Source organism: Cryptomeria japonica, chromosome 7, assembly GCF_030272615.1.
Source record: "Cryptomeria japonica chromosome 7, Sugi_1.0, whole genome shotgun sequence".
NCBI lineage: Eukaryota > Viridiplantae > Streptophyta > Pinopsida > Cupressales > Cupressaceae > Cryptomeria > Cryptomeria japonica.
Window position 1 is genome coordinate 20,529,599 of NC_081411.1, and position 14,789 is coordinate 20,544,387.

Here is a 14,789-nt window from a genome sequence, read left to right on the forward strand (position 1 = left end):
CTGGCAAAAACTGATCAGCAATTACTCAGCATATTTTGCATTGAGAAAACCTTACATATGACAGCAATTACAATATAAGCAATAAGAAGATACACACGATTATGGAAGGTGCTGTTAGAATAACAATCTTCGACCAAGCATAGAATGACATGTGCAAGGATAAGTATCGAACTTAACCATTAAGGCAACAAACAAATCGATATCCCTTTACTAATGAAAGGATGTAATTATGCTTAACCATTATTTATGCACATAACCGATTTCGTTATAAAGTGAAAAGGCATGATTAGAGACAACAAGGGGTAGCAATTAGGAAGAGACAAAGGACTTGACTCTTAAAACAACCTCGTCACATCATATAAGAAGACAATCAAAATCATTCCCAACATGTCAAATATATTTTATCTTGTTTCTTTATTCCAGTTTGGAAGAGCTCGTAGTGAGCAAGGCCTGAGGCCCAATATTGTGTGCATATTGCAGTCAGTGATATATATCTGAAACAACACCCTCATTGCATGGAGTTCAATTAATAATCGGAGATAGAAATCATCTCTCATCACTGTTAGTGATTGAGGATCATTATCAGCATAATTCTATTCCCAAATCAGACACAGCTTCGCAGCATATTATATACTTATTGCAAGTTATTATATTCATATCAGATACGGCAGTTATATCGCTTCAAGCGATAATAAGATCAAACATTGCATGATTCAAGTGACTATATCAGAAACAGTGATCCATATTGCCATAGGCAATATCACCTTATATTTCATTGCATGTTTACTTTGTCATATTTGATATAGCAAGTAATTAGTGCACTCAGTGCAAATATTCATCAATTCACTTAAGCATACTTTCAATTATACAAATCAGAGAGAGAAAGTAGCAGTGAGTATTCTCATATCTTATATAATTGCATTCATATTTTAATTACATAATTTCATTGGAAAATCAGATATTGTAAGTTAGAAAATTGAAGTAATTGTCCCAATATTCCTAGTTTTTCCATACAGCTCTGGGCATGTTTTTCCATCAATTTATACGTTTACAGATTTAAAACACCATCATTTCTAGGTCTGAAACCTTGTTTGCAGCAATTTTCATGTATCACTTCTACGGTTTTAAAGAACTTGGTGCAGAAAATTTTGGTGAATTGCTGATGTTATTTAAATTGTTTCACAATTTTAAAATAATGATGCAAGGTTTTGAGTCTCCACTTTATAATCATGATCTCATTGCATTTCTCTTAATCAAATTTGGAATTGATTTAGGAGTTTGTTCATTATTGTAATTCAAAGTTGTTTCTTTTCATGTGATTGCAAGGAAGATGACAGAGATTGATGAGAAGATATCTCAATTCTCAACAATGAAAGATAGAGAAGGACTCAACAATGCAAAGGAAGAGGACATCAAGAAATTCAAGAAGAAGAGGATGACAAAGGAGCTTTTCAAGGATTGCTCTATGATGAAGGATGCAACTACGACAAGCATGAGAAGATCAATGAAATCAAGGTCCAAAATATTGAAGAAGGATTTCAAAGGAGAAGATGAATTGTGAAAAAGAAGACAAGGAAATTGCAAGCAGATAGTTTCAAAAGAGTTAATCAAAGCTAGAAACTCATCCGTTGAAGACATAAAGAATAATGAACAAGATGATGCAATTTGGGAATATGAACCATCACAATCAGTCAAAAGCTAGATATATGTTGAGTATCAAGAGATATTGCTAGAGATGCAAAGACTTTTGTGTGAGGAAGGATGAAAGTTGGCAAGGTGTGTAGAAGCTGAGGTGTTGCTAATCATCCTCCACCAATTAAATAATGGCAAGTCAGCATGTCCAGATTCACTGAACCTGACTCATCAACAAGTGGACATGTGGTTCTAAAATTGACATTAAATTCAATACTGGGTTACACTTTTTGGTACATCTTGATTTTTGCCGAAATCATACATTTTTTAGAAAATAGAATGATTTAAGCTTTAAGAGGTCTCATTTGAAGTAATTAATTGAGAAGAGCTAGATAGCAGGCTCTTAGATCAAAATTTCTTGGATAGAACTTTTTTACTTCTAAAACATACCTACAATGGAGTCTCCTTCACAACTATCAAAATGCTGATTAAAACCCACTTTTACATTAACTTTGGGGGGGTCAAATGAATTCATTTAGAAGTATTGTTTTTTTTAGTATTTAGTTCTTAATATAAGCTTTCCAAATATTATATTTTTTAATATATTTATGTTTTATTTCTTATGAATGTAGGTTTTTCATCGAACATTAAGGATTGTGTTTCACGTGGAAAAATTGAAAAATAGAGAAAAAAAAATTGTAAAATATATATTTTCCCTAGGTATTGATATCCTCATTTCAACACAAAAATAAGAAGTTAATTCAAATGCATACAAAAAAAGCTATGCACTACGGAATACACCTCTGTCTAAATTACAATTAATTTGTCTTCAAAAATTAACTAAAAAAAATATAGGTCACCAAAAATTATAAAAAAATATTTATTCACAGTGTGACAATTGTATATTTCATAAATTAGAATTTCCATTCTTGCTATAAAAAATGTTATGCGTTACCAAATAAATGTCACTTCTGAAAAATGTTGTTTACTGTAAATATTGAGTTATTAAAAGTTACATAACAATATGGACAATTAATTTCTAATTATTTTTTAAAAAATATACTTATAATCTATATGAAAAATCTCACAAATTAGTAGTTTACTTCATCTTCAAATTTTTAATGGTTTAGTTGCTATAGGTTTTAGAAAGTAAAGATCTGATGCAAAATGCTGATTTAAGTGTCAAGTTTGGCCAAAAAGTGTAACTTAGTATTATGGGATCACCTAACAACTCATTTCTTATTAATCCATTTCCTAAAAGGAATATGTATGCCAAAGTTGTGTAGTTTTCTCATTGGTTGGAATTAAATGTATGAGGTGGTAGTTATAACCAACTCTACTTAGGGTTTCAATGAATTATCTTGACCATAGTTTTAAAACTTGTGGACTCGCCACGGAGTCGACTTGCCAAGGACTCGCGAGTCCATGGGAGCCATGAGTCGACTTGCCAAGGACTCGCGAGGAGAGTCCTGGCGAGTCCATCTGAAAGACTCGCGAGTCTTTTGCAAGGACTCGCACGAGTCTTTTGCATGGACTCGCAAGTCTTTCAGATGGACTCATGCCACCCAAAAAAAACGTTATGCAGGCTTTGAAAGTGAGGTTTTTTTTTTTTTTTTGCCTTCATTTGGCGTAACTGAGGGAGTGAAATATCTCATGAAGGGTTGTTTTTCACAGTGTTCCACAGGAATGGGTTCCCCCCCTTTTTGACTTTTTTGGGGGTTAAGGGGTAACCCTAATTGGACGTGGGCCAATAGAAAAATAACACCCGACACCTTTATAAAATAATAAAAGTATTTTTGGCCTCGCGCAAGGGGCGCTGCCCCCAATCCCCTATTGAAAAATATAGGGGGAAACTGCGCTGATAGAAGTAATGAAAATTTAACCTCCAAGTCTGATTAGGCTCCATATAACAACATAATTAGCATTGAAGAAATCTGGGTATTTAGATTCACTATTTCAAATTTCAAATATTGCGCGTTTGTAGATCATATGACGTGTAATGTTTCAATTATGGCTCTTATGTTCTCTAAATGCATTAATTTCTTTATGTTTTTTTGTAAAACTACGGTTTGTTTTTTTGCCGAGTCTTTCACGAGTCCGAGTCCAAGTCCAAATTTTTCGTTTTTCGAGTCCCTGGCGAGTCCGAGTTTTAAAACTTTGATCTTGACTATTGATTAGAATCAATCTAGGGCCTTCATTTATAATTGAGAAGTCTATAAAAGGCTTGGCCTTTTCATTTGTAAAAGTTAATAGTTGATAGCATTATGAAGAGCAAGAAGTAAAAGTAGGAGGATTAGATCAAAAATTGTTGCCAAGACTATGTTGGAATAAATACATCATTTTCATTGAAGATAAGGTGGATCTTTGTGTGTTGTTTCAACATTTTGGATGTTTCTACTTCTCAATTTTTAGCTAAAGTTCACTAACTGTGATGGAGAAATGTGAAGATATTTGATGAATTCTTTGGTTCATACCATTTGTGATTTGTTGATTGCAAATTACTTTGCATGGTTAGTCTAAACCTAGTTTGGCTATAGTTTGATTGTAGATGTTCATTTGGATTATGCCAACATTGGGTATTTGGATGGATGTTTCCAATATGAAAAAAAAAATCGTTCACTACCTTAGAAGATTGCACTCTTTCTATGGCATTGTGAGCTATCTCCGATTAAGTAGAAAGTAGTTCCATAAGGGATTCGTCTATCCAAGCACTCTCTATTACCAACATTGTCCTTAGGTGTTAACTTAGATTTCTCTAAACCCTTTCCCTTTTGCCTTTTGTTTGAGTTAGAGTTTGTTTAGGAGGAAAGCATCACTTAAATTGCTACATCAGATGTTAAAGTTCTAGCTGCATTGTTGAAGTGAATAATGTAAGTCCCTTTGTGATACCAACAATATCACATCATTTCACTAAGTCTATCCATTAGCAAGTCAAGACCTAACAATAGGAACCTTGGGGTTACCTTAATGGATCATATCTTTAGCATTTGAGGTTTCCTTGTTCAAGAGAGGATAGAATATATTGGGACCTTCAAAATTTAGCAAAATTTGAAGGGCTTGTGATGAGGAAACCGATTGCAATACTCAGAAGTACCCCTGAAATTTTTTCCCAAATAGCCCACTTTTTGCGTTAATAACTTGACACCCTTTGCTAGTCATGAGTAATCGTTTTGGGATCTTGTTCACCTGTTATTAGAGAGAGTCCATGACCATCCTCGGTTTTTCAAAATCAAATTTGATCAGTTTTCAAACCACCAAGTTGGAAAGTTCTAGGAAAGTTTGTTGTCTACGCACTGTTAAATTTGCCAGAGTAGCCATTTTCAGAAAGTGATATTTTGCTACCAGTTGATTGTCATGGCAAAAGGACTGGTGCTAACAATTTTCCACATCTTAATGTACCCTTGTGTCAATTTTTACAGCCCTAGGACTCTATTTAATATTTTTCCCAAGTCAAAAGAAAATGGGATTTACTGAGATTTGCTGTCTAATATTGTTCAATTTGTTGGTGACCTTACATCTTGATTAATATTTCATGGCCAAGTGACCTGCATGACTGTTGGTAAACAGATTTGTTGCTTTAAGTAATCTTTTTTTTTAAATCCTGTTTCACCCTGCAATTAGCAACAAAGTGTTCACAACAGTTGAAGAATTGCATAAAGATAACAATTCCTCTCTGCTTTTGAGAGGGGCAGCTCCCTTGTATAATAGGGGTATATGGATTTTCTAAAATTTAAATAACAACATGAACAATCAAAACTGATTGAGAAATAAGATATAAACTTATTAATTTTTTTTAAATTTCACACATCCAAGTTAAGATACCAAAATTTGAAATGATAATCTTCTTCACATGCAATGTAAAAGGAAAGCAAATGGTTATCACTGATAGGAAATAAGAACATTAACAATAACACTGGAGATGAATTTGAACACACATCCAAAACATTTTTCTATTGCTTTCTTCCTTGAATAGTACTATTCGAGTCCTTTATACAATACTTGCGAAAAAGTGGAATCCCCTTGATTGGATTACAATGAGGTATATATAGGTGAGGTTAGTAACCACTTAGGGTAACTACCTTAACCACCTTTATAAGTACCTAAAATAACCAACTCACTTTAAGTGTAACCACTTGAAATAACTAACTTATTTGAAATATTAGTTACTTGGAATAACCACCTGAGATGAGCAGTTAAAATAACTACCTCAAAAGAAAGAGTTAGGGTAAACCTAACTTTACAAAAAGAGATGAAGATAAGACTTGAATAAGAAAACTAGATCATGAAACTTATTTACAAAGAACGCCAAAAACATGATACGAGTAACCCCCACACACAACAAAAATGAAAATTATACAATATGCATCACTGCATTTATTCTATGCCAGCAAAGGGTGTCGTTGATGAAGTTGTTGATTCTGAAAGCAAGTTCCGCCGACCGAATTCTTTGTCCTTAAATATTCTGAAAAGTTTGATGGCTGGAGTAACAGATTTCCCTTTAGGAATAGGGATGTTGGATATCCTCATCTTCCAAATCTTCAAGTTTTTGTAGATGCCGCTCAACTCTGCCACCATATTAGGTATTTGAGAAATATAAATCTTCAAAGACGTGTAGGTATCAATAAACTTATCCATTGTGTTTTCATTGATGACTTCTTTGTTAAAAAGTTGTTGATCAACCATGCTCTGGAAACCATTTTGTAATACTTGTGAGTCTTCCATCAATGATGTACTTGGAAGGAGGATGGTGAGCTGACTTTGGAGTTTTGCACATACTTGATCACAAGAAAGAATAAGTCTTTCTTGCTCTGTTGAAACTTGATCAATAATCACTAATTTCCAGCTTATACTTTCTGTCCATATCTCCAAGTAGTTCTCTTCAGGTTTAGGTAGAATCTTCTCTGCTACAAGGATGTCCAGTTTGATCTCCATCATTTGTCTAAAATCATTCATGATTTCCTTCCAAGCCACTTCTTCTTTCTTAACATTCTTCAGGTCCTTCTCAATGGTTTCTTTCTTGATTAAGGCTTCATCATGAACAGCTTTGGCCTTAACAATGAAATCAAATGCAAGAGATTTGACTTTCGCCACCCAGCTTTCAGTCACTTTCCCGTAAACTTGATATTTTTGAAGACCTTCAATAACATCTCTTTCAACTTCTCCTTCTGGAATTAAAATAATTGATTGGTGAGCCACATTGAGTGGCATGGTAGAAGTGTCAACTATGGACTTCAAGTAAGAGGACAAAGTTTGCACTTGTTGCTTCAGTTGATCCTTTGATTGCTTTTCTTTTTCAGTTCTCTCCACTACCTTTGCGGCAACAACATTGAAGTTTTGTATGTCAGCTTCGTGAGTAGATGGACCCATATCAATTTTTGTCATAGCAAAATCTGCAGGAGTGACTTCATTCACATCTTTTTCAGCAATCAGTCGAGCTATCTCTAGGCACATATTTCCTGAATTCAAATCAGTCTTTATTCTTGAAGTCACTTTGATTTTCTTTCGCTTCTCCGGTCTTCTGAAAAGATCTGATATTGTGTTGAATTCAGGAACCACTAACTCCTCCAATCTTCTCTTTTTCAATAGGATTTGTTCTAGCCATGGGGGAGAAATACTTTCCGTAGGCTCTTGCATATTACTTTGTTGAAGATTTTGCTGCTCAGGAACTAGTGAAGTTGTTTCCTCTCTAACTTCTTCTATTTGATCAATTGGATTTCTTAGGAATGAAGGCTCCATAGCCGAGGTAGGGTCTTGTACCTTGTGATGAGGAGATTCAATAAGGATTGAAGGTGACATAGTTTAAATACCTTCATCAAGCCCTGGATCATCGCAAACTTCTTCTGGATATTGATCTTTCTCTTCTCTCGAAGCAGATTTTTCTTCTTTATCCTTTGATCTGGATTTCTTCTTTCTTTGTCTGGGTTCATCTCCGCATGTATTTTAGAGATTATTTCTTCTTGGAGGATCTTCATCTCCACCGCTTCCTTGATTTTTTTGGTGAGAAATAATATCCACAACTAGTGTATGAGAAGGAAATGATGAAGTAGAACTATCTTGATGGTCGCTTCTCCTTGGTGTCTCCTTCTGACTTCTTGTCTTCGTAGCAATTATTTCTGCTATCCTCTTTCTGACCCAAGCTTCTGACCTTTTGATCACAAAATTGGTTCTTTCTCTAATATCTCTAATCTCTGGATCTACCCAATTAATAGCAGGAAGAGGTTGATCCCGGATCTTCTCAAAATAAAAGGGATCAATTAGATCCGATTCATCATCTTCAATGCCTTCAATAATCCATTCCATCTTGAAATCACAAATTTGTTTCAAGGTAAATCTTGTCCAATCTCTTTTTCTAACTTCAAATTCATCCTTGCAATCTTCCCAGAAGTCTTCAATATTTGGGAAATGGAGGTATCCAGGACCAAGTCTCAAATTATTCTTGATATATCCTTTACTATCAAAGGGAAATCTCATCTGGCAGGTGTACAAATTGATTTTGGCTAGAGCCCTTTCCACCTCTTCTACTTTTGAGCTAGACTGACATTTATAATGGCCAAGGCAAATCGAGAAAGTAACTCGTTTGTTCATCCTATTTTTGCATTTCTTTTGGACTGACATCAGTTGTCTACAAAGCTCGATCAAAAAGAGCTTATCATCTACATACCTTGGTAACCTATAACGATAGCCATCGAACCCCCCTGCTCGGAGGTAGGTGAATTTTGGAAATTGAATGAAGTAACTTCCGTACTTCTTAATCAATGTTATTGCTTCTTTTGATATCCTCATAGCCGTATTTCCTTGAAGTAGCCTCACTGATAACATTGTAAAGGCATCATTCACTCGTCTGAAATGCATGAAACTCTCCTCCAACTGCAATTGCTTGTAATAGTCGTAAAATTGTGTTTCCGGATTTAGGACACCAGTTGTGCTCAAACCTGGCCATGATCTTAAATTAGCAATTGCATATATCAAATAGGAAGACATGTGAAAGCGTTGACTTGTCTTGAAATGGATCAACTGATTATGTATGCAATCACTAATAAGATGGCCCCAATCAATGAATTGTTTTCCTGCTGATATGACTGTGATGAAAAGGTACATCCACATTTCGAATTCAGTAGAATCAGGGCTGCCTGTTACTCTATGAAGTAGGACTATCACATGGAAGATCTCTTTAATAAAAAGAGAGCGGTGAAGTGTCTTAGGCAGCTGAGATTGTCCTCCTCGTGATGTTACCATCCATTCTTTGGCTAAGTTATTCAAACATTTGCTTATGTTGTCACTGAAATACTGGCAGGCCTTCTGCTTATCGATTCAAGTGAATTTCTCCTTGTATGGTAATCGGAGAACAATGGCAATGGAAATTCCATCTAACTTAGCCATCAGATGTCCATCAACAGTCCTTATTTCTCTAGCGTCAGGATTATATCCTCTTGCACATTCTTCCACTAGTTGTGAACATTGCAGTGCTATAGGAAAACAAGCTGCATCAACCAAACCGCTATCAGCTATCCTGCGAGACAATTTCGATCTATCTCCTTCTGTCAGTGATTTTCGGATATCCTGCAGATTGATATGCCCTATTTTAGTGTCAAGAACCTCTGGAAGCATAGTGTTGATCATCGGAGCATAATCACAATCTTGAGGCTTATATTTCATGATTGTAGGAACTTGAAACTTTAAAACCTCTTCTACTCCAGCAAGATGTGCTTATAAGGAAACTTCTAAAGTCTTTCTAGACCTCCTGCAACCATCACAATTTTGAGCATATTTATATAACCTTTAGCTTTTATACTTCACTAATTGTACATTACATGATTTGACACTCATATCTCAGTGCATCAGCATGATCACAAGAAACTAACATGAATATCTGAGATGAGACTTTGTTTCTTCAGAGCAGAATTTGGAAAACTCGACAAGGCCCGATCAGCCCGAAGGTGAGAGGCAAGATCCTTCGGTTCTGTCCAAAAGGAATTCAACAACTATCTTTATCAATCGGTAACCCCATCCTTTGTTACTGTGAAGGAGCATGCCTCTAGGTGTTTACCTTCCCACACGAGATGGAATTTGAGTTCCTATGTCGTGCTCGCTTGCCTCTCTCTCACCTTGTTATTTGGATCATGAACAGTGGAAATGGAAGCCCGCTCTGAAGCTGCCTCCCTGTCCTCACCCCCGGTAGCTACTCTCCTCGGCTTGCATATTCAGCATGAAACTTCACCAGAGCATTTCTAACTTAACAAAATTCCATCTTCATCGTGATTTGGTGTGAATCAACATCCAGATGTTTTATCTAGACACAGCAAGTCGATATTTCAAACCATCATGGAGGTCGACAGGAGAGCTCATTCAGTAACTTCACACGAGTCACAGTTGAGTCAAAGCCCAAGAGCTAGCACGAGATCGCTCTGAGACAAATGGAGAAGCCGTCGAATACCTTGTCGATTACTTTTAACCAAGCCTACATCATATAAAACCCTGAAGCACCGAGAGGAGTAAACGCATCCACTGCAACCTCAAAACTGCAATGATTTCACTTGCTTGAGAATTCTGTCAAATCGTTCACGTGCATTTTTGGTGATTACACTTTCTGCATGTTCGTGGAGGAGAGGATGAACACGAACCTTCAGCTTTCTTGCATGTATATGTCGAGCATATTCTTTTCCATACTCGTTGGTGGCCAATATATTTCTTCAGAAATCTGCAGAGTGCATGTTGGGCTCTTTACTCCAGCTCGAAGTTACGTAATTCATTTTTGCCATTTACTTGTAACTGGAGTTACATAAAGAAAGAGACGCATGGCACGCTAAACAGATTGCTTCGAGCTCCAAGAAGTAGTTATTTAAAACTAACTTGAGTTATGACATGCCCATCGTGGAGAACATGCTGGGTTGCCTTTGCCAGCTAGGAGGTTAAAACAAAACCGATGCAGGAGATGTCATCTTTCAAAACTCTCCTATGTTGCCGATGAGAATAAAACTTCAAGTGTATCGATCACTTTAGTACTTTAGCCAACTGGCCGATGACTTGATATTTTCGCTATTATCCGATGAGATTGATTATATCCACCAACTAGCACTTTTCATGTCGATCCACCAAGAAAGCTGCCGGTTAAAGTGGATAATGGGGATGATCCGAGTATTTTAAGCCAATCTTAGCTTCATCGGTGACTTAAGGAGAAAGCACAAGTTGCCGACAACCACCAATGCTCATATTTGTATTCGGCCTAGTTATCTTTTGGCCAACTTCACCGACATCATCTTGGGCATTTGGTAAGTTTGATGCAACAGCCGGTTTGAGTGGAGAGAGCTTCGAATTTGAAAGTGAATTGGATATTAATCATACGGCCAATTTTCAACACTTTGTGAATCTGATAAGACACTAGGTAATGAAAGAGATATATCACCAATTTCTTGCAACTTCATATTGGACTCCTCCCCTTTATCCATTCCGGAAATTGTCAACTTTGAAAAATGATGAACACACGAACTCTTTGAATGTACCGAGAAAGAGCCTATCTCCGGTTCATCGGCCTTACTAATCTTATTCAAGACTAGTGTCAAGCATTGTGAAGAATCAATCAACTTGAATATCTAAACAAATCATCCGACTATTTTCCTTACATCAAACATGATTTGAGATTGATACTTATGTAAGATTTATAACCTCACAAAGACTTAAAATTTCAATTGTCGAACTCATGGGGCAAACAATTCAATATTGGATGACAATTGGACAAATTTATTTCTATCTAGGAGGCTCTTAGTTGAAGATTCAAAACAAAACTTAAATTTCTCAAATTTTGCAATTTGAGGTCAACAATGTCAAATGGATTAGTCTGAATGATTCTCCAGATATTCATCTACTTCCTTGCTTGGTTGCAGCACCCCAGCACTTAGTTTGCTATTTTCTCGATGCCAAAAGCAAACTAACATTGCAAAGGTTTGATATCAGCATGTTCCAGAAAAGTTCAAAAAGGTCAACTTTGACCAATATTTTGCAAATTTTATGGATTCATGCAAAACCTCTTGGTACACATACTCACTGTATCTTGATGAACCATTCCACCTAGTGGCGGCCTGCCACAGCAATGTTTGATATTTTTTCAAGGCACCTAGTTTGTGGACTCTAAAAGGGTTCTGCATGTGTAGTTTCAGAAAATGCTCAAGTGATAAACTTTGAACATTGATATTTTTCACCTCACGCATCGTCATGCGAATCAAACTAATGTGAATCCATTAGGTAGTTTGATTCTCATGATAGCACTCAACATGTATGTCAGTTTCTGAGACTCAAGGAGAATGTTTGGTCAGTTTTTGAAGGCAATTCTGAAGGCCACCTAGGTTGTTTCAAACATTAAGCAGAAATGTCAGGAGTCAAATTTTATTGGTTTCCCTTTTCATTTTTTTGCCCCGAATACATTTAGTTGAGGTCTGCACGCAATTCTAAGGTCCAGTTGTTCAGAAACAAAAAAAGATTAGATGGGCCCGCAAGGGGTCGTGGTTCACATTATGATATTACAATGTCATAAAAGGTTGCTTTCAAATTCATTATTATTTAAATCGTTTTGATTTAAATAATCACATAGTTGAAAAGATCATGTGGGTTCCTTGGTATTTGATTTTTGATGCTAGAAAAAAGGAGAGTTTGTTACTTCATCAAAGACATTATTTGTTAAATTTTTAGAAGCAGTTATATGTAACATCAACTAAATCATTTTCTAAATGGTTTAAGATTATAAGCAGAATGAAAGATTTACACTTTCTGACGAGATCGAAGGAATTGGTGCGACCCCATGTTTCTCCCAATGGAGGTAAAACATGTGCAGGTGCATGGAGTAAAAAGGGACCCTTTTCTTCATTTCCCACTTCCCCACAAGTATCAAGTGAGAAAATGAAAAACACATGCAGGCACACACGGTGGGACACAAGATATAAATAAAAAAATCCTTCCAAACATTTCTTCCCCACTATTCCACAGGGGCAAAGGCGGTCAACGTCAGGTTGTCTGGAGAGAAACAAGGTAACCTTGCATGCATGTAAAGGAAATTAGGGAAATGTGAAGTTGAGTGCGGGTACGCAGGGTGAGCCCTGATTTTGCAAGGAAAGTTCATCTCAGGGTTCACATTTTATGTTTTCATGCCTTCGTTCTTGCAAGCAAATCACATAGGGTGCAGTGTCCATATAGAAGGCATTCAATGTGTCTACAATTGGGATCACCTCTCTTGCATGCCACGATTTCCTTTACCCAATCCTTGACAAGTTGATCTGACGTTTCGCTTGCACAATTGTATTTTCAACATCTACGTGAAATAGGAAGAGCCATGTAGAGATGCATCATTACTATGAGAATACAGCGTAGAGAAAGCTTCTTGATGCATAGGAGTTGATTTTGCAAATGAGAAGGTTCGCACATTCAAAATGACTCTTCATTCTACCAATATAAAATGAGCTGTTGTGTTTTGCTTCTTCTGGCCAATATTCCAACACCACATATTTGGTTTGTGTGATTTGAAGAAGGATCAAAATCTGCATAGTATAAGAACAAACTAGATCAAAGTGAATGGGCAATGCAACACGTGCTTGGTGTGAGGGTAGTCTTGTAGGCTGCACCAATACTATGATGATGAGGGTTGTACATGCTTAAGTCGCATGTTTTCATGCTCGTGCTGGTTATCTTGTAGATGCCCTAAATTTTATTATTAAGATGCCAGTTAAGATCTGTTGTGGTTGTGTGGATGTGTTTTCTTGGTGCCTGTAGATCGTGTGTTTGAATTTCAAATAATGAGGATATTTGTGAAAAGGTCAAACCAGAGAACCTGCATTTCTGAAAGACATTGCTCATTGCCCATTGCACCGATGGGTGGCAGAATATACAAGAGGTGTAATGTACATGGCTGTAATGATCAGTAGCACATGATAACTCTTGGGTAAGTGCATATTCTAAGTGTGTGGGAAAAAATTGGAGCTGAAAGCCAATGAAGAAAGATTGAAGTGCAAGCATCAGATCTTCAGTATAGCATTGTGAAATAGCTGCAGCGATGGGAAGACAAAGGTGCTTAGGGCCAATGCTAAAATGAGGAAACATCTTTAACTCCAGGAATGAAGGTAATTATCCTATGGATTTGGGCAAAGGCAGAATGTACAAAAAGCCCAAAGGTTTTCATATGCTCTGAGGTATCTATGTATTAAGTTGCATCAGATGTGTAGGACCGGTATCATAGCTAGCATACATATATGCAGAAAATAATGTCTTTAAAGATGTGAGTTCCATAATATGTGGAAGTTCGCAGCAGCAAGGTACATAGAAATACAGTGAATTTATATGGCACGTGCTGACTTAAAAGAGAAACACAAATACTACAGAGACAGCGTAATGTACAAGGTAATGGTGAGGGCATTATGTTAATTTTAAATTTTAATTGTCATGAGAAATATCTAAATTGCCAAGGGACTTCAACATTGAATAAAATTGCAAGTTAAGAGGGTAATTTTATATTTGCCATTATGGTGAATTCTTATGCACAGGAGTTTTATTTTCACTTATGTTAGAGGAATTGTGACGATATTTTCACTTATGGAAAAGGAAGTGTGACGAAGTCAAATATTTTCACCCAGGAGATGGAATAGATGGCTGTAGGATGAAATATTTTTACCGAGATCAACATGCTTTCATTTAAATATCAAAGTTAAGGTAAAATGCAACAATGTAATATTTCCATCAAATGTTGATTTTCTTTTACCGGAGCAAGAGGAATTATTTTTTACCAGAAAGTTTATTTCACGTGAGTAGGGCAAGAGATAAATAAAATGATATTCATTTTATTTTATATTACAAGCTAGATAAAGTGCAAAGAGCAAATACATTTTTCATTAAGCGGAAATTGTATTTACATGTGCAATGAAGGGATATAAATGCAGGTGTGGAATATTTTGAATAATTATTAAGTGTTTTCACCTAAGCTGCAAGGGATTACAAGTACTAAGCAAAATGAGGTGGAGTGTTGTTTTGAAAGGGAAATGTTCTACCAGAAAAGGTAAAGATAAGACACCAGGTATTTGTTTTTGCCCAGGGGTAAAGGCATTCACAGAAATAAAAGCATCACAAGAAGTAAAATGGCAATTATTTTATTGTGCAAACCAAGCAAAGGGGACAAAGAG

The 14,789-nt window shown here is 36.2% G+C and overlaps 1 protein-coding gene across 1 annotated transcript in view; it reads right to left on the bottom strand.

Moving 5' to 3' along the window:
* Window positions 1–10,090: 10,090 nt before the first annotated feature.
* The window catches only part of LOC131056487 (DUF21 domain-containing protein At4g33700), a 98,534-nt gene continuing 93,835 nt past the window's right edge, over window positions 10,091–14,789 (bottom strand). The window contains exon 9 of the mRNA XM_059208123.1: window positions 10,091–10,151. Within this exon, the coding sequence (XP_059064106.1) occupies window positions 10,091–10,151 (61 nt within the window). The remainder of the gene's footprint in view (window positions 10,152–14,789) is intronic.